Raw genomic sequence first — 21,017 nt, forward strand, 5'->3', positions numbered from 1 at the left:
TCTTTTACAGTAACTGACCTGCTACCTAATGAGTCAAAACTCGTTCCCCCTCCACCCCGCCCATTCCATGGGATTTTATTTACATCTCAGACTAATAGAGAAATCACTGATTGATGAAAAATTGAATTTATTACGGAGACAGAGCACCGTCAGAAGCTATTCTGTGCTGGGATCAGTTCCTGCAAGCAGCAAGGGGGAGTCTGTTTTCATTTCGTAGATGGGGCACTTTGTGGCGTGTTAACATATTGAAAGATAGTCTTCTCAGTAAGCGTGAGAGAGGGACGGACAGGATTTTTTCAGGAAAAGGGTATTTGAGAGCTGTTTTTAATGTATTTTTTTTTATATTTGGGGAGATCTAGTGAAAACTCTAGCTCTAGCCCATGCATCTCTTACAGAATAACATTAAGATACTGAAGCAGTATCTCTGCAGTATTCTCTGCAGAGGAGCTGTAGTAGCTCGATGCCATGGGGGAAGATAGTTTGCCAAGGGGAGAGATTTTTTTTATATAAATTTATTTTTTATTCAATTTGTCAACATATAGAATAACACCCAGTGCTCATCCCATCAAATGCCCCCCTCAGTGCCCGTCACCCAGTCACCCCTACCCCCCCTGCCCACCTCCCCTTCCACCACCCCTAGTTCATTTCCCAGAGTTGGGTGTCTTTCATGTTTTGTCTCCCTTTCTGATATTTCCCACACATTTTTTCTCCTTTCCAAGGGGAGAGATTGAGGAGAGTGAGCAGTTGGGACCCTGAGTCACCCCATAGCAGGGGGTGGGGATCCCAGTGATACGGGGTAGTCATTCTGATGTCACAAGCCATCACCTGTCTGGCCAGGTATCTGTTACATTGGGAACACTGAGTAACCTAATTAAGAATTGCAAAGATTAATACAACGAACATTGGCCATTTCTGGGACAACTCCTGGCCTCAGGTTTAAGGAGTCCTTCACAGAAACTGTGTTGTGCTTGCTTGGTATTCACAGTAACAGGTAGGCAGGTGGAGCTGCTACTTTAAAACTTCAGAAAATGCTGTATTCCTGGGGCACTAGCCCTCTTGCCGACTTTCAAAAAAAAAAAAAGGGAATCATAGTTAACATAGGTCCGCTGAAGGGCCTCACTCTTTATCACTCAGTTGCTTTGCTAAGGACTTTGTTGAGATTACATCCCATAAATATAGTTCCGTCTATGATTTTGAATGTGAGTAACAAAATCTCTAGCAGAGAGACAGAAAAAACAAGGTCCTTAAACATGGAGAGCATGTTTGGAGGGAAAAAGAGCAATGCGTGAAAAATACCTATAAACTGGGGCACCTGGGTGGCTCAGTCGGTTAAGTGTCTGCCTTTGGCTCGGGTCATGATCCCAGGGTCCTGGGATCGAGTCCCACATCGGGCTCCCAGCTCCGCGGGGATCCTGCTTCTCCTTCCTTTGCTCCCCCTGTTCATGCTCTCTTCTCTCTATCTCTCTCAAATAAAATCTTTAAGAAGAATAATATTAAAAACACCTAATAATAATAATAACTGGCACTTAGTGCTGTCGTTTGCCCAACACGGTTCAAAGAGCTTCCCGTGTATTAGTTGACACCACCTCTGCAAGAACAGGTAAGCAGGCTGAAGCAAAGAGAAGTGAGATCCCTTGCCCAAGGTTACAGGGTCAGAAGCCAGAACTGGAAAGAAGCAAGTCCAGACACCGCAACCCGCAGACGCCAGTGTCTGGTTTTAAGAACTGCACCAACTGCTCCTTGGGCTTCCTTGTATTGAAATTTCTGTTTCAGAACTTTTTTATTAGGAGGGTTTATCGATACAATGCTGGTTCGAATACAGTCTTCCAGAAAGCAGAGCCTCAGAGCCTTGGCAGACACTGGACAGGCAGGGCACCAGCATTGTCCCGTGGTTGGGGTTGCGGTGCACCCCGGGGCAGGGGGCAGGACCCAACATGCAGCCACATGGTCCCATGTACAGATGGCTCGCTCCGCCTGTGTCACCAGGGTCTGCTTGGGGGCCTGGCGTCAACAGGGACCTGAAGCAGGGACTTCCAGTGTTGGCATGCAGGAAAGATGAATAATGTGACAAAATGGTCACCAGGCAAACATTCCAAGTCCTGGTCCCCCCACCCCTCTTTTGCAAGGAGCTTCCCCGAGAATCCAGGTGGGGACCAGAGGGTCCAGCCCTCTGGGAGGATGAAAACCTGTGCCCTTTGCTCCTCACTGGTTAGTGGAATGCCAGGCAGTTTTGTAGATCTGTGATCTCAGGATTATAATTATCCATCTACAGTCACTTTGTTTGCTCAGAACTGCTTAAGCATTTCTTGCAGGTAATGAACAGTGATCTGCTTAATCCCTTGGATTCTTCAAATATCAGATTTAGACCTTAGTTCTTTCTAGATGAAATCCTGATTTGCAAAAAAAAAAAAAAAAAAAAAAAAGGGAAATAATGCCTTCTTCCCTCCCACTTGGATATAAAGTAGGAGACAGACAGAGGCTCAAAGAGGAGGAAATGTACTACATATATTCCTCCTCCCCACTCTGAAAGGCATTTTGGTGCTAAGATGGACATTCTGGGTGACTTCCACTGGTACCATAATTTGCACTGGACTAAGCTCCCGACTACCCCAAGACTTGGCAAAAGCAATTTTTATAGGATTAATAATAACCTGCCTAAATGTGTCTAATGCATTTTGGAATCTCATTCTGTTCATCATTTTTAGTAGTATCAAACTAGAATGAGAAGAATTGTATATATATAAAGATGTCTCTGACCCTTGAGCTTTTGATGGGCTTAATACAGGCCAAGTGAGAACCCCATGAAAGGATTTAGGTATATGCTCAGTCTAATAGGGAGAGAGGAGAGAAGAAGCACTTAATGAAACTTAGACCATTCCCTTGGATTTCTCCTTCCATTGGGACCATTGCAAACCGAAGCACTATTTTAAATGTCACTCCTGTGAGGTCGGGATCTAAGCCAATGTATCACAGACCTTGTTAGAATTTAGTATATGAAGGGCTCAAAGGGGGAAAAAAAATCTGTCTCTATTTAGGCTTCCATTTCTTAATCTTAAAACATGTAGAAAGGTCTCTGGATCCTGAACGGAGGACCTGGGTTTCACACTGGCGCCACCAGGCCGGTGGGTGTGATCTTGGGCAATTATCTTAAGTACTTTAGTCCTGGTCCTCACTTTCCTCTTCTCTCCAACCAGGTGACAGGATGAGATAATCTCCAAATTAGCTCGCACTCAGAAGGGATAACAAAATATTGTCAGAAAAACAGAGCCATAGGTTCACCACAAACAAAGCTTCTTAGAGGCTGAGTCCCCCTGGTCCCCTGCCCTGGGAGAAGGGGACTCTGTCCTATGTGACATTGGACATATCCATGTGCACCCATGTGCGTAATATCTCCTCCTCCTCCTCTTCTTCCTCCTCCTTCTTCTTCTTTTGCTGTAAATTTTTGAAAGGGCTTTTCTCATTTATTTTTGAAATTATCTGGCCATGAATAACTTGTCTCATTACCTTCGGCCCCGATTTCACTGCCATGAACAACGTGATTACAATCAGGGTTGAGATCCCCATCCTGTTACTTGCTAACCATGTGGATGACCATACCTGGTGGCAGGTGGCTGAGCCTCCGTAAAACAAGGACAGTGGCTGTGTTGACCTCACAAGGCTGGGAGGCTTGCGGAGACAGCCTCTGTAGAACATTTAGAACACACGATAAGTCTTCAGAAGGTAGAGCTATTATTTGCATTGAGTCTTGGAATCCTTTGGTGATGAGAAAACTCTAAACAAACAAACAAAAAAAATTGTGAATCCTACGTTTAAAAAATTCATGAGGTTGCCATCATGCTGCATTTTTTAAGACATTTAATTAAACATTTATAAATTTTGATTTTTTTTTTCAGTTTTCTTTTTGTATTTAGATCCAGTAAAATTTCTTTTCTGGCATTTTTATGGACCCTTGAAATGCTCTGGGCACTGTTCCTAAGTCCCTCTTTGGTAAAATGGACTTACTCTCAAATGGTGAACTTTGTGAGAAATTCCGGGGGAAAGAAAAATGCTGTCTGAGTAACGGCAAAATTCGGTAGTGAGATCTACCTGTGGGCTCTTTTCAATATATGCATGACAAGCTGTAGGAGAGGCTCTTCCACATTGTTCTAGAAGACTGACATGAAGTATGCCAAAGTCTCTTGGGGTCTGAATTCTTGCCCCGGAGGAAAGCAGCTCACCTCCCGGGGTGCCTGGACCAGCTAGCCACAGGTGTAGGAAACAGGTGTAGGAAACACCCTGTCACCCTCTAAGTTCCCTAAACCAACATGTCTTTCTAGACTTGTTCTGGAGGGTTTTTTTTTTTTTTTTTTGGATATTTTGGATTCTATTTGGTAGGGCTTTCCTTCATTTCCTCCAAAAGACAGTGGCACATTTCAATGACAGGATGCCCTCACCATTGAGTTGGAGACCTTTCTGCACATGTGCGGCTCCTTGATTTGTAACCTGCATGCCCCAACATCACCTGGGTGGTTAGGGAGCAACTCAGCCGATGCCCATGCGTGTCATCCAGTTGCACTGTGGGGGGACCTGAGCCAGGGCACTGGTCACCTCTGGTGCTGCAGGAACAGGTGGGTCCCAGTGCTGGGAATGCCACTGTGACAGCCAGCATGGGGACCCACGCCTGCGGATAGATTGTTGTTGGCAGTGCCACACAGTATTATCCTGTTTGGCTTCTTGGCTTTGGGGTGGATTGAGAATTTTTCCGTACACTAGCCATCCTCCACTTCTCATTTTGAAGACAGACAGACAAAACTCTGCTTGAGTTTTCCCCCCAAGGCTTGGGGGTTTTTCTGTAAGCCATGTAGCCAAGAAAGTCATCAAGTAAGAATTAGATCCAATGGGTCTCATGGAACTCCACCACCACCAAAGGGCAACAAAACAACCCCAGAAGTTCAGCTTGAATAAGTTAAGGAAAAGCTACTGCCTTGCACTAGACCTGCGTTTAAGGTCATTTGAGTGAATTTGTCATTTTGGAGTTCTGTTCTTTCCATGTTCTCGTCTTTGATAAATAATTTGCTTTAAAGGTTTTTTTGCTAGGGAAAGTTGGCAACAAAGAAGGGGTAAATTAGGTATAATCTATTACTGGGCCTCTCAGCCGTATTATCACACAGCACATGAGACACTGACATTTGGTTGAATGTGAAATGCCGCTTTCGTAACAAGACCAGGGGAGCGCACCTGGCGTATTTGTATCGAGTCTTATGTGCAAGTACGTTACGCAGCGTTGCTGGTAAAGTTTGCTACAGCCAATAGCTGACTATTGTGGGTATACATTAATAGATGAAAACTAAGGTCAAAAAAAATTTAAGTACCCAAAGCAAATTTCTTTTCTGTTTGCGCTTTTTTTGTTGTTGTTTAAGAAACACCATTGAATTAACCTGCCAACTCCCTAGACCCCTATAAAGTAAGTTAATGGCAATACATTAGTTTAGTACTTCCATGATTTACATGTACTCAGGTTCCATTAAAGCCAGTATTGACTAAAACTCAGACCGTTATGGAAGTCTTTCCGGATTCTTTCATATACTGAAATGCCGAACATTTGATATGCTATGTGTTTGGTTGGTTTTGTTTTTATTTGCTGCGGCCTCGAAGTCAGTCTTCTGGTCACCTGAGATGAAAAGGAAATATTTTGAACTAGGTCAGTTCGTAAGGACTGTGTGCATTCGTGCCCCCTTTTGGATTTGCTCCTGGTGTCACCTTATTTTTACTTAGCTTCAGAGTGCTTTTGTGATGCTTCCAATTCATTCGTTTTAAAGAGCTCAAGAGAAATGCACACGATCACGTCTTTCTTGTTCGTCTTCAGCATTGCCAACAGGGCATGGGCCCCTGGGATTCAGAAATGAAGCAGAGAGCTCTGAGCCCGAGGGAGTGAGAGAGGCATTTGGAGCTGGACCGGCCTGGCTTCAAGTCTGATCCCTGCGATTTACTAGCTGTACCTCAGTTTCCCCACCTGTAGAATGGGGGCTGTAAAGAGAAAATGAACTAGGCTGAGAGGCAGACTAGAGTGGTGGTTGGCCACTGGAGAGCTGGCTGCCTCATTCAACGTCTCCTCTGAGACCAGATTAGGTGTAAAACCAGGAAGGTGATATACACCCCTGGTGGGGTGGGGAGGGGCGGGCCAAGGTCTTGTGCAGATTGATGGCAGCACAGCTTGGCACAGGGGAGCTTCTTAAATATTAGCACATGCCCTGGACACAGATCCCTTTCCCTCATCCCTTAGCCCTTACCCAGGGAACTACTGGAACTCTGCCCAAGTGGGGGCCAAGCACTTGCCATTGCCAAGTTATTAAAAAAAAAAAAAATCCTGGCAAATCAGGCCCCCAGAATACAATACAATAAGGGCTTTTTTCTCTTTTTCCCTTTTACCCTATCTATTATTAATTCCAAGTACTGAACCAACTTCAACAACTTATTCCTCACTGAAGCAAAATCCCGTTAACTGAATTGCCTTGTAGAGAGAGGTGGTCCTTTTCCAAACAGAGATTTTATCAAAGTGTTCTTGTTTCTTAACTGGATGCTAGTTAGCACTTAGGGTGCTGTGTGCCTGCAGAGTCTCTCAACATCGAGAAGCTCCCGCTAGGTCATCTGTAAGATGGGAAGAATCATAGGAGCGGTCTACTGCATAGGGTTGTTTTGGATGAATTGAGATAATAGATATCAAGATGCTTCGCAAACAGTCTTATCAATTCGATAATAGAAATCTGATGGCTAGGTGGCAAAATAATAGAAAAATGTAATAGAAAAATTGTTGTTTGTGCATATTACACAAAAAATCGTAGGAGTCTGAAATAAAATCATTATTGGTTTTTTGGAGGTAGATTTCATCTCATCAGGTCTTTTGCAACTGAGGAGAAGACAACTGTAGAGAAAAAACAGAGACATTCAAATCAGACCTGCTGTAAATCCATACTGCTAGGAATTTTACCTTTTGCCATCAGAATATCTTGATATTTTCTTTACCTACTGCTATGCGCGCTTGATGAAGATTGAAAACAAAAAGGAGCAACCTGGTGGTTATGAGAGCTGAGTTTTCTTTTAAGATGTATTTCTTTTCCAAAGCCAAGTGCAGTTTTTCCTCCAGGACCCTAGAATTCCCTTTTCTCTCAGTGAAAGGCTTGGGAAGAGCGCTGGAACACCCAAGGTCCTAGAGCAGCTGGCGGAGTCCTTATTCTTTTTTTTTTTTTTTTTTAGCTCTTTACATATGCTGCTTGCCTGAGATTTCTGGATTAGATTTCAGGGAGGTGAAATGTTACACCCTTGAGCCTCCATGCCAGTTTCCCAGGACAAGTCAAATCTGCAGCAGCTCAGAGGTGAGAATCTTTCAAGGCTCCAGAGAGAGGCTGGCTTTCTGTCCTGTTCATTTGCTGACTGGTTGCCAGGAACAGGTTGGGAGAAACTCGTTCTATTCCTTGGGTGATTCAGCCGGTCTCAAAATAAATAGGCAGCCGAGTGCAGGCAGAAAGGACTGGAAACTGCTGAAATTTGAGTCTCCAGGGCTGGGCTCTTCTCGGGAGCTGCTCTGTTGAACTGTAAAAAGAATCCTGAGCCCTGGGCAAGGGAGCGGCGGCCTGGTGGAAAGACCGCTGGCCTGGGAGACGCAGCTTCTGGCCCCCGCTGGCTCTGCGAAGCTCAGCGGCCCACGTCCACTCTCAGAGCCTCTGCTTCCCCGTCTGCAGAATGAGAGGGCATCCGATGATTTTAAGATCCTTATGGGCTTCTCAAAGGATGACTCGGTCGATGTCTGTAGGAGCAGTTGCACTTCCAATGCATCATCTTCCAACCTGGAGGAGGAGAGCCCTGCAGTCAGCCCACCAACCTAGGGAGGCAGAGATCCTGGGAAGATGGGGGAGGGCCCGGGGTTGGAAGGGGGGAGAGGAGGGGTGCATCTATCACTCCCCCCGGTTGGAGAAAGAAATGAATAAAAAGGTCCACTCCAGAGTGACATGCCACAAGCAGGGGAAATCATCCTAACTAGATTTCCCATGGCTTTGGCATCATTTAAGAAAAAAGGGAAAAGGAAAAAAAAAGAAAAAGACATCCTTATATCCACAAAGTACTCAATTGTGCAAGCCACAGAGTCCCAACATGGCCAACTTCCTGAAGCTGGCCGGTCAGAGACCTCGGTGTTAATTCCTCAGCCAACTAAAAAAGATGGTTTGAGTCCTGTTGACTTCATTGTTAGATGTTTCTGAGCGAGGCCTGCCTCCCTTCTTCGCCTCCTTGCAACATTATGGGCTGTTCTTCATTACCTGCCCTACCTATCTGCACAATCTAGCCGCAAACAGCTTTGGTTGACCACACCACTTCCCTATTGAAAGTTAATACTGTTTGACTCATTCTGTGTTACTAACCTGAAGCCAAAGAAAACAAGCCAGAGAATAACCGGCTTGTATGGAGTTTGGAAAGCTCTCAGAGGCCCTGCTTTCAAAATCCTATACAGTAGCTTTACTATATCTCTCTGCTGCAGCTGCAAAGAGATGAAGGAAGCAGAAGTGGTTAAAAAAAAAAAAAAAAGAAAAGAAAAAAAAAAAAGCTGAGGGTGGAGAAGAGCCAGGGCAGGAGTGGGGCGGGCGCCCCAGAGGCTGCGGGAAGACTCAGCATCATCCGCAGCACTTTCTGAGCCTGCTCAGGGAGCCGAGATCCTGCTTTCACACACCACAGTATTCAGACAGAGGAGGGACTGTTTACGGAGTCAAAGGGAAGAAAGTTCAAAACATTCGTGGAAAAGGAGGGTCTCCTCTTGCATGTGGAGCGGAGGGGAGCTGGGAAGCTGGTCCCACCAAGCCGGGCTTCCAGAGGCAGAGTCCCAAGGTCACGACAGAGAAAAGGGCAAGTCTGTTCCTTTGAGATCTAGGAAGATCCCAGGGATCTAGGGGAGAAGGCTGCTTGCCTTCTCTAGGCAGCTATCCCCAGCCTCCTCGTCCTTCATTCCATAACTGGCTCAGATGCTGGTCACCAGGATTGAATAGGGGGCATTTGTGTCTTGCAATAAATAGACTATTCCCTCCCAGTGTCACCTGGCAGGCAGTGGGGCTAGTGTTTTCATCACCATGTCACAGCTCTATGGGAAGCCCAGACAAATAGCCACTTGCCTATTGGGGGAGGAGGACTCCCTCCCCTATAGATGGATGTTGCTTCTCAGCTGTGCATGGACAACAGGTCGGCTCAGTGAGGTCAGCATCCCCCACACAACCTGAAAGCTTTTCCTCTGGATGGTGTGAGGTATGGCTAATAGCCCATTAAAAACGACTTGTTGCTTTTCTGACCAGCAGGTGCTCAGGAACCAGGGTGCCATGGTCCTCTGTGCACCTGCAGGGCCCACTCAGCCCCTTTCTAAAGGACTTTGACAGCCCCTCGGTCTCCTGCTTCCACAAGGACAGCCCCAAAGTCAGTTGCCATTTATGACATGAGAGAGAGAGAGAGAGAGAAATCAGATGCTGCCCCCCACCCCCCAGTACTGGGAAAACCCAGCAGACAGGGCTTTTAGGAATGGGAGGGCATTTACTTACCCTTTTCAGAAATACAGGGGAGTAGAGAGCAGCTTGCACACTGCTGGGTGCACATCCCAGAATAAGTCCAGCCTACGAAAGGGGAGTTTATTCACCCCTTCCTTCATTTATTCATTCACCTAGCGTTCACTCGGGTGCCAAGCTGGCATGGGCTCTCATTTGGGGTGTGTGCTGATGCGGAGAGGAGAGCTGCAGGGAGGGTGGGTGGCCAGTGTGGAGAACAGGAATGCCCGGGGCCACACAGTGAAGCAGGTGGGATCTGTGGACCTCTGGGATCATGTTCTCCTTGTCCCCAGGGCCTTGCCCTGGGGCTGGCTCTGCTGAAAACCAGGACTCCACAGCTGGTTCAGAAGCTCCAGGCAACATTTAGGTCCATACTGACCTCTCAGTATTGCCCCCCCACCCCGCCACCAAAACATACCCCCTGAAGCCACCTTCTGTTCCCTTCCGTGGGGGCAGGAGCTCCTCCGTGAAATGAATCCATGTTACCAGCCGTAACTGCTCTCGGGTTACTTGGGACTCGCTCGGTAACGGGGTTTTCTGGAGACCTGCCCTTAATCGAGGAGAGTGGCTAACGCTTGCAATTACAGGCTGATGGAGAAGAAAGGGTCTTGAACTTGTGAGCTGTCTGCACCCCGCCCTCTATGGGGTTGCCTCCACCGCCCTCACCACCGAGGGCTGCCTCTGGTCAAGAGCAAAAGAAACCAGGTGGGTTCTCCGCCCTAAGCTACAATTACCTCCTGAGTCACCAGACAGAAACAGGAGGTAACCAGTGGCGACCAGCGACTGCAGATTTGGACTCCTCTGCTTTCAGGGAGGTCCAGGTCTCAAAAAGCTCATGCAAGTGAGCTAAAAACGCCACTGCCTGTTACTCGGAGGCTCCAATGGCAGCAGCTCAGTCTGGTTTCTGTTTTTGTCCCGTGAATCTTGGGGGCCTGGCTTGGGAGGGAGGGGGGCAGGCCCCACGTGGGCCACGTCCTTCCGCCTGAAGGCTGTGCTGGTTGTTCCCCTGGCTCTGGCCCAGCGGCCGTGGCCTCTCCGTCCGACTGGTGCTTTGTGTATCTTTCCTTTTACACTTGTCTCTAGCAGTTGGTTAGGTCTTGGCCCACAGGACAGTGTGCATGTGTGTCTGCGTGCGTGCGTGTGTGAGAGAATACTCACTACCAAAAACCCCAGGGGGAATTGCAGCATCTCGTTGCTTCCATGAGGGTGTGAGGCTTAACGTAGGGCGAGGGCCTTTTATCCATCCTGTTGTATTTTTTAGTCCAATGAAGAAAACACTAGAGAGCACAAGCTTTGCAGACTGTCTGGCTGCTAATGAGACAGTTCTGCTTGAAACTTGATGAGCTCAACTATGGCATGTTTCCGCAACAAGTGGCTTTTCGGAGCCCTCCGCGGTTCCACTTCAGCTGAAAAACTTGAGTTCGAGCTTCCTTCGCCTCAGCCACATTCTGCTTTCCAACAGGCTGATGGGGGACAGGTGGACGGCAGCCGTCATGCAGGGTCTGAACACCCGTTCAGTGTTTGGTGAGCCTGTCCTGTGCCGGATGCACCCATAGGTGAAGAAAAGAGGCAAAACCCCACACCCTCGTGGGGCCTACAGCCCAGTGGGCACGGACAGACCACAAGTAACATTAATAAGTACCATGGAGACAACCGAAGCAAAAGGGCTGAGGAGTGGCTGGGTCGGCAGTTTGTCATTTAAACTAGAGTGTTGGGGAATTCCTCAGGGAGAAGATGAAATTGAAGCAAAGGCTTAAAGGTGAGGGTGGATATATGGTCCACAGATATCTGGGAGGAGGGTGTTCCGGGCAGAAGAAATAGCAGGTACAAAGGCCCTGAGGCAGACCTATAGGACTTATAGCAAGGTGGCCGGTGTGGCTGGAGCAAAGTGGGGGATTCAGACTGTCTGCCTCCTAGCTTCAAAATAGGGAGTATTCACCTTAGAGAGCAGGCTTAACAAAATGCCAGCCGGGCCTCTACAACATGTGCTTTATGCCACGTGAGGGGCCAGGCAGGACCATGGTTTGGGAAGCCCCAGGATAGGGAAGCCCCACGTACAACCAGACTTGTGGTCACTCGCTTACCTACTGCCACCTGCAAGAGAACCAAAACTCTTTCCAACCAAAGGCATGTCCCCGTTGGCGATTCTCCTGGGGTAGAGTATCGTGTCTGTGGATCCCTAAGTATGTTGAAGCACATTACCTCGGAAGAAGCAGCATCCTGATGGACTTTTCTCCACTGGCTCAGTGTGATTATCCATGTGTAGAAGGGAGGAGGGCACCTGCCCAAGGCGCGTGGGTGAGGGGGAGTGGACCACTGTACAGGCAGGGTGATGAGCATTAACCTCAGACTTACACTGCTCTTGCTGCTGATGAGAGGGGATGGGAAGAGGATCAAAAAGCATCATTCTCTTTTTTTTTTTTTTAAGATTTCTATTTCCTTATTTATTTAAGAGAGAGAGAGAGACAGAGAGAGAGAGAGAGTTCGCATGCACACAAGCCAGGGCAGGCAGTGGGGCAGAGGGAGAAAGAGAATCTCAAGCAGACTCTGCACTGAGCACAGAGCCTGATGCAGGGCTTGATCCCATGACCCTGAGATCATGACCTGAGCCTAAACCAAGAGTCAGATGCTCAACTGACTGAGCCCCCCCCAGGCTCCCCTACTGTCATTATATTCTATCCAATCAGAAAAGCAGGGAAGTGAGACCCTAGAGTAAAGTTCAGCAGACTGGCTTTCTTCCTGACACTTGCTAGGAGGTCTTGAGGTGAATCTAATGGCCCACTGCCTCTGGATGTAGCCTTTCAACGATAATGAGGAAGGGGCCGAAACCCAGAATGTGATGCCCCAGTAAGTAGGATGGCTCAGTAAGAAAGGCTCAGTGAAGGCTTAAGGGGAGGGAGGAGAGGACACAGGAAGACTTATGTCCTAGGTTGCCAGTAACTGTCCGAAAGGCCACTCATAAAACAGCAGGAGAATGAGGGAGACACAAGTGTCAGGAGGTGTTGTGCAAAGCTGCTGACCACCAGCACACCGGAGGGTAGAACCCCAGGTCCAAGCTCGAGCTCCAAAGGCCAGTTTGACAGTTGAGCCTGGGACTGGCTCCCACGGGCCAGGTGTCTGGCAGAAAAAAAAAAAAAAAAAAAAAAAAGACAGAAAGAAACCTTTGAAAGTCCTAACGTCATATGAAGTTGTTCAAGAAAGCCTGTGCTTGGAGGCGTCCAACGAGAACCAGTTGAGTAGCTAATTGCTGCAGATATAATTGCTGTGAATGCTTTTAGAGCCCCTCGGAGTAATCCGTCTTAGTCCTTTAATTCCAGGCTTTCAGATAAGGAGGCTGGGTGATGAAGAGACTTGCTCTTGTCCGCAGGAAAGTTGGGTGGAAAAGGCAGATTTATAATGGAGGTTCTTAACATGCAGACTGGTAGCCACGTTTCCCTGGTGCCATGTTGTTTCTCTAGGGGAGGGAAGGACGAGAGCGCCTGCGTTAGCACCCCCGTCCCTGTGGGCACCCAGAAGTCTCAACTGGGATGGAACAGGCTCCTCATCAACCTTCCCTGCTCTTCCTCAAAGCCCTTCCTTACATGGCTGGGCAAGAGTTACTTTCCCACTTGAAAGTTCTGGGCTCCCCTTACAGATCAGCCCAAGTACAGCCACAGTGACTCACTGACTCATCCCAGTGCTGGTGGGAGAGAGACGGTCAACGGTCACCCATCTGTCAGGCAGACCATTGGCATTTTCAGCTGCTCTGCATACATTGAAGAGTTAAAAGATTAAGAAAAAGACCACCTCATAGTTGTCACCAAAACAAGGCCAGCACTTGGTGCTCGTGGACACGTAGTCTAAACACGGTTCTGGTGTATTTGGGGTGTTCATGTCTAGCTCAGGGCAAATGAGAAGCTCACTGAAGACACATGTACCATCGGGAAGACTCACCCAAATCCCCGGGGTATAGTCCCTGACCAGCAGCATCGGCATCACTTGGGCCTTATTAGAATCTAAATTCTCAGACCTCACCCCAGACCTACCGAGGCAGACCCGTAATTCGGAGGCTCGTTCAGGTGTGTGAGACGTCACTCTCTACTATGGGTCACAATACGTCTCTAGCCCTAACTGCAAGCTGGGAATAGAAGTGGGATCATCAAATGCAAATCCTTATGGCGCTCTGGGGGCCCCATGACCTCGAACTACCTAACAGTGCACACCTCTCCTCTCTACTCACTGGGAGCGCACAGAGATTGGTATTTATAATTGCATTGAGCGAGATTGCAGGGTGGGTTGAGGGAGTGGATGTATTTTAGGGCCTGCCTTCGTTTTCCTAATTGGCTGTGTGAGATTAGATAAATGACATAACCTCTCTGAACTTCACTTCTCACGCGTGGGTTAAAACACAAGGCTGATTTCTCCAGCTCGTCTCCAGTTCTGAAGTACTCTAACTTTGTACGGATCTCCTAGTTTAGTAATAAGGGAAGAGGCTGGAGGGAAAAGTTAGGCTACCAAAGTTTATATACCATTAGGCAATATATAAACATATATAAATGTGTATATATATATATATATATATAATATATATTCTAATATATAAGAGAGTGACATAGATATCATATGCCGTATTTTATATTGTGATATACCCGATGGGATAGTGCTGCCCAACGTTAAATTAGCCAGCAGACAGATAGGTTTGCAGTTAAGAAGATTTATTTCATTACCTAGGAGTTGCTTTAAGGAAGGATCACATTCACATTCAGTAGGATTCCTTTCCTGTCCTCGGGACTTTAATGACCTGGAGTTGAGACTGTTGTACCAGGAAGAAATGAGCTGTTCTCTGCACACACCAGTTTCCCAAGGCGGTAGCAAATTAAGCGTCGGGGTGGTGGTGGTGGTGGACAATCCATGTTTTTTTAATCCAGATCTGTGTTGTTAGTATCAGACTGATGGGCAGGCATCTTTTGGAATACGTGGATGCTTTTACGAAGAATCACAATGTTAAGGATGTTAAGCTACAAATGGAGATGGACACACACACACACACACACACACACGCAGGTATCTTCTTGGTATTGTCGTCTTGCCTACGTTTTCCTCAACTGCGCATCATGACCATGCTTTTAGTCTACACCTTCCTACGTTTTCTGCTGAGAATCTATCAAGACAAGTAGTAAGCCCGTACCAGAAACATGGGCTAACAAACCGCCATAAAATCATTCTCTCTGGCCAGAATGTTCCAGGGGAAGGTGACAATTTAGCCATACCTCCTTTCTCTGATAGAGGAGCATACGGCGTATTTCACAGTTCAGCAGTGAGTGGTTTTTTGAAAAAGACAGTTCAGTTATGGATGAGATATGCATACCTCCTCAGTCTAGTTTTTATAGCAGAAAATTGAAAGCCGGCCTCATTATCCATCACAGATATCATAACATTTAGGGATGCCTTGTGGGCAGCCAGCCCAGCAAACTACGGGACATATGTCTTTGGAATTGAAGAAGTAAAATTTAACAGATGGGATTAATTTCTTTTTCTTCTTTTTTTTTTTTTCTTTCGGCTTTTTTATGACTCTGCATTTATAATAAAATCCTAAGCGAAGACTTTTCTCAACATGTGGGAGTGGTAGTAGAGAAACACAATTTAGCATCGTTTTCAACTCTGGTCAAGATTCATTAAGATGTCCTAGTATGAAGTCTCTTGGTAGCCACTATTTTAAGGACCACTGTGTCAACATTCTCAGTTGGCTTCCAGTGTGTTCAGAAGGCCAGGCCGCCGACATGCAAACGTTTAGGGCTGCATTGTAAGTCTACTAGATTTGATCCAGCCTTGAATTCCCTGCTGCCCTCTGAAGCCCAGTGCTCAGCAAGAAGGAAGAAAAGTGAGTTTGATAGTGGACATTTCCCATACTCCTGTATTTAAAATCTAGGGGGCAAATTGACATTTTAATTGCACACAGATACAGGAAACCGGAGACATAAAGCATTCATTTTCCCCCAGCTTGAAAGTTTATATCGGAAGCTTCTGTATTTCGTACAAAATATTGCTCTTTGGCCCATGAAATCTGATGGCCTCAGAAAAGAAGAATGAGGTGTTCTTTTGATCTAGCTTATAAATGCATCCGAACCACACCTTTAATATGATAATGCTTTTTATTCCCCACCCCACCCCCCCCCCACCCCACCCCCCGTGCCTGGGTGTTGCAGCCGGGTTCCAGCACCTCGGTGAGGAAGGGGTTCAAGATTCCCTGCAGAGACAATAACGCTCTTACTTACTGCCAGGATCACATGTGGGGAGGGTGTGGAGTGCACGCTTCCCCCACTCCTCCAAGCATTCAACTCAGCCTCCCGACTCCCAGGGCTTAGGAAATAGCTCAGAGTGAAGAATTGTTTTCTCTGAAAGTTATGCCTGAACATTCCTGCTAAAGCAGGCAGTCATCAGCTAATCTCTGTAAATGACTACGATTTTGGCAGGTGTCAGCTGGTACAGAAATTGCTCACATGTTAAAACATTTTTTTTTTAAAACATGTGAGCAACGAGAGGAGACTAATACAAATAAATAAATAATAATAATCGCACGTTGTGCCCAGCCACGGTAGTGGCTTACCTAAAATGACTTAACTCTCGCTCCATTTTTTTTGGTGGCACGGGGTCCCCGATCTTGGTGGCCGAGACAGACACAATTGACAGCCTTTCCTCAAAGCCCGACCGTAGACCTGAAAATGCCGAGTGTTTGCATTTAGAATGATCTCACACACATCATTCTCCTGGATCACCCACTGTCCTTGACACGGTGTTCTTTAAAAATGCCACTGGGTGCCCAAGGAATGTGAAGTTTTGAAATGGGTACAAAACCTGCTGGAAGCCTCTGCACCATTACTTCGCCAGCCGGCATTCTTTCTGGGGCAGTAGAAGCCTCCAGAATCATTTTTCCTGCCTTCTTCTCTGCTCAACTCCTAATCCCAGCCATTAGGTCGTGCGAGGCATTTAAAAGGCTGAATTGCCATGCCTTGCGTGGCTTCTGCGTTGGAATTGTTTTTGCTGCAAGAATACCAGATTTTTCAGCCTAAGTCATCAGGAAGCTAAGAATCTGCCACCAAGATAAGAGGAAGGAGGATTCCAGAGGCACCACGGTTACACCATGATCGACTGAAATAGAATGTTCTAGAAAAAGACAGTTTCCCACTTCTGAGGGAAAGGGGTGACAGGGGTTGTTCCAGGACCTGGCCCTATGGCCTTTCGCCCACGAGGCCGGTGCTTAAAATACTCAGTCGGTAAGAGGCCTCTCACTTGTGTGCTGGCCCTGTGTGACTCAGGCTGTTTGTGTTTAGGTCGAGTGTTGTGGGCTGCAGGGCTGAATCAGAGTCTAGATTTGCCTTGGTGACACATGAAAAGAGGGAGCATTGCATTTGAACTACACAAATATTATGCTTAAGTCGTTCTCTTCATTTCGGAGCCGACCAGGTCTTGTTCATGATAAAAATCACTGCAGTATAGTGGGTCCTTTTTTTTTGGTGTGGAATTTGAGACGGTGTCAACTGTGCCAAGGGGCCTGGCAGCGGGAAGAAACGGCAAGCCACGGAGATTTGGAACCATAATATAAGTTATAAAATTTAATTTTGTAATTGTAGCGACTGGGAGCTGGGCTGCAATCTACTTCTCCCACCCCGGGCTGGCGGGGAGTGGAGTCCAGGGATCCTCTTTCTAACTGAGGTCTGGGGCAGGGCATGTGAAAGAGCTCTTGATGGTGGCAACAGGCAGGCTGCTCCTCCAATGTTGTTTGGGGGCCACCTGACGATGGGGGGTGGGAGGGGGCACGGGACGGGTGTGTGAATCGGTCAATGAGCCTTTATTCGAACCACAGAGGTGAGGAAGGAGCAGGGGCCTCTCCTCTGAGGATGGTGGCTCTATCCGTACATCCTGAGCCTGGGTTCTGCTTGGCAGGCCTTGAGCCTCCAGTTTAAAGCCGTCTTGTTGGGGGGATAAAGGGAGCAAACAGGAGGCCCAGACTTCCCGGCCTGTCCCATGGGACTGGCCTCTGCTCACTGCAGGGGGAACACGGCAAGGATCCTTACTGTCTATGCGGACAGCTGAGTGGCCCAACTGTCCACCCTGGATCGCTGAGCCCCTGGTGGAAGCTCATCCAGTCTGCTGGCACAACCTCTAGGTTCCAGATGAGGCCCTGGCTACACCTTCCTGTCAACCCCCTCCTAGAGGGTACACGGGGGGCGGGAAGCGGGCTTCGGGGAAGAATGCTGAAGGATGCTCGTGAAAAGCTTTCGAGGAGAGGGAGCGAAGAGGGGCCGAGGGGCTGCCCATGCCCTGCATCTAGTCCCCCAGGACTGTGGGTTTGCAGCCACACCTCATTTCCTGTTGGACGGGGCGTGCGCTAAGCTGGGCGGCCCACTTTGCTGCCCGTGGCCGGGTCTGCAGCGAGGAGCGGCTGTTCTGATGCCACAGGGAGGGCACCTTTCCTGGCTGCCCTAGCTCAGCCCGCAGCGCGTGGCCAAGTGCCAGCAATTAATGCACCTTCCCTCGCTCCCGACCTTACACCACCACGATCCCCGTATGCCCGCTGCATTCTTGCCCCGCGGGGACGGGCGCAGAGGCTTGGGGAGATGGGGCGCAGGCTGGGGCAGCACCCCGTGGCCTGTGGGGTCAGTGGCCCTGGATCTCCCCTGGGAGCCAGCCAGGTGCGCCAATCTCCAGCAAATCCACTTTGGGGGTGAGGGGGCAGGGAGGGGCAAGACAAGAGAACCCCGACTTTTAGCAAATCCACAATACATTTTCTGATCTTTTCCCTCCCTCCTTCCTTGCCTCCCTCTCCCCTTCCCACCCCCCACCCCCCTCCCCACAATAGGACATCGTCAGAAACTAGATGATCAGACCAAGCCCGGGAGCTTGTCCTTTTCTGAGCGGCTCAGTGAACTGGAGCAGCTGCGGCGAACAGCCATGAGGGTCAGCCCACACCACCCAGCCCCCACACCCAACCCTCGGGCCTCCTTGAACCACTCCACTGCCTTTAACCCTCAGCCTCAGAGTCAGATGCAGGGTAAGTACCTGGAGGGAGCCCGCTTCCCGCCTCACCCTCGGGCCACACCCCCCAGACCCATCCTCGCTTCTGCTCCTTGCTCAACGGGTGGTCCTCGGCCCAGCAGCCTGGGAGCTGGTTAGACAGCAGAGTCTCTGGCCCGCCCCAGACCTACTGAGTCAGATCTGCACCGTAATGAGATCCCCAGATCGAGAGGCACTGGCACCCAGGATATGGAGAGATAGATATCTATGTGTAGATAATATCTTGAATTTTTTGAGTTAGCTTTGGCTATGCTGTTTTCCTACCTACCCATGAGGCTTGAACACACACACACACCAAGCAAGGTGAAAGTCAGGACATTTCAAGTTCTTATTGCCTTCAATTATTTGTGGGGTTTGTATCTATATGTTTTTTTTTTTAATATAAAGAAATACTACGATAGCCTGGATGCCATCACATCAAAGGTATTAGTTACAATAAATAAATTTGCAACCAATAAAGAATGCAGGTGGGCCCCCCCTCCCAATACCCACATACCCGGGTTTAGCCAGCAATTGCAAAAACAGGGTAAAATGCAATAATTGCATAAAACATGCTGTGCCAAATGAGAGAAGACGCACAGTTCATTTGCACCATAGAAGCCACTCTTGTCTGTGATGATTTGCTCTGCGATACCATTTCGAATTTCTGAAATCCAGTTGTTTTCTCTGTGCTGGGCAGGACACAGCTGCGTACGATATGGTCACAGTGAGATTCTCCAAGCAGCGGGTTTGTCCAACTCAAAGGGAGAGATAAGCAACACATCTGGGGGAGAGGGCAGGTGGCCAGCCAGGGACATGCTACTTGCCCTCTGGGACCGCAGAAATTAGCTTCCCCAGGCGATTTCTCTGTGCGGGTCCTATCGTGGGACATGTCCCTGTCCTGAGTTCTGTAAGGTTTTGGGACCAGTCGCTCGCTTTGGGGGTTAGCATATGCTTTTGGGGGGCTCTGGAAAGGCAAGCAAGCACCCTTGCACAGAATTTGATGGCTCATGCCTCGAGCTCTCCTAGTCCTGCGTCTGGGGGAGGTTCTGTTATTTGAATGGAAAGTTTCCAGACAAGACTTCCTGTCAGATAGCAGGCACACAGCTGCTAAGTGGTCCATCTGAAGGGTGGCCCCTCTGTCCCCAAACAGAAACGTAAAGCTTGATTTGGGCGGGTTAGCTCTCATCTGCAGATGCATCTTCGGCGTATTTAGGAAAAGGCCTCCTTGAGATCATCAGTTTTGTGGTGCTTATCATGAATACTTGTTCGAGATATGCATATTGATTTTTTTTTTTTTAATGCCAGAATGCAAGCGTGTACGGTAAATCCGATCGAATGGCACGTTAAGTGAGAGGGATGAGTGAGGAGTGAAATGGTCCTTTCCTTCCGAACAGAACAAATTCTAGAAGGCGATCCCCTGATCCTGTGTGCGGGGCCGCTGAAATTCGTTTATGCCATCCTCAGACCTCCATCCGTTACATCAGAGGGAAGACTCCTGTTTTCTTATGGTCTCAGCCCATAACTGACAATTTATCCTACTGGGCTGAGAAAGGATTTTTCCTCGCTCTGCTGGTATTGGGGCCCAAACTATTAAGCATCTTTAAAAGCAAGGGAAGATGCAGGGCGGCAAGTTGCAATGGTCACCCTTTAAGTTGGCTTCGTGGCGGACAGTTTTGGTGAGGAATGACTCAGATCTGATTTGCCTCCTGGTCAGATAGGCTCTTTTTCCCCAAAAGAAGAGGGGGAGGGTGGTAAGTGAATTCTTGTCCTGGGCCGCCAGCAGCTCTCGGGTGGAGACATTACCAAGGCCGGACGGGCATTCTTCGGCTCTTTGGAATACTGTATGCTTAGCAGAGTATCAGGTTTAACACAGAGCCTCTCCCCTTTCTTGTTCCTTTTAAAAACTTTTTACTTCTGCAACATGTAAGTAATAATAACTTGCTTTTAGAGTGCCCTAGAGGTTTGGTTGCTACTCTAAAGAATGTGTTAACTATATTGCTGAAGCTCTTTCTTTCCAAAATATGATTTGCTCTTCAGTCCTTCACTTGTAAAATTGGAGGAACTTTTTAAAAATAACTACCCAGGATACATTCATGTAAAACTACTTTTCCTTTTTCTTTCTTTTTTTTTTAATTTTCTATAAGAAATAAGAAAAATGTGGGGTTTTTTTGTTTTTTTTTTTACCCTAGTCATGTTTTGAGTAGACCCTAGGGATTTTTTTCCCCCCTGAAATTAGAAAGTTAACAGGGATAAGAGTAAAGTCTCTTTCAGCCAGAACCTTCATTTTGTTCTTGACAAGTAGGAAAATGCTTATTTTCCTGGCTTAGCTCTAGAGACTCCATATTATACTTAAGAAGATGCTTTATATAAAAATCCAGCATGTGTTTATGGCTCTCTTTGAAATGGCAGTCATCGTTGTAAGAAAAA

General features: G+C 47.7%; 1 protein-coding gene across 2 annotated transcripts in view; it reads left to right on the top strand.

Annotated features, from left to right (window-relative positions):
- The window catches only part of RUNX1 (RUNX family transcription factor 1), a 249,926-nt gene that overhangs the window by 192,266 nt on the left and 36,643 nt on the right, over window positions 1-21,017 (top strand). The window contains exon 6 of one of the 2 annotated variants that reach the window (XM_072740750.1): window positions 18,394-18,585. The exons of the other annotated variant lie outside the window; for it this stretch is intronic. Coding sequence (XP_072596851.1) covers window positions 18,394-18,585 — 192 coding nt within the window. The remainder of the gene's footprint in view (window positions 1-18,393; window positions 18,586-21,017) is intronic. 2 annotated transcript variants of the gene reach the window in all.

Source organism: Vulpes vulpes, chromosome 15 (genome assembly GCF_048418805.1).
Source record: "Vulpes vulpes isolate BD-2025 chromosome 15, VulVul3, whole genome shotgun sequence".
Lineage (NCBI taxonomy): Eukaryota > Metazoa > Chordata > Mammalia > Carnivora > Canidae > Vulpes > Vulpes vulpes.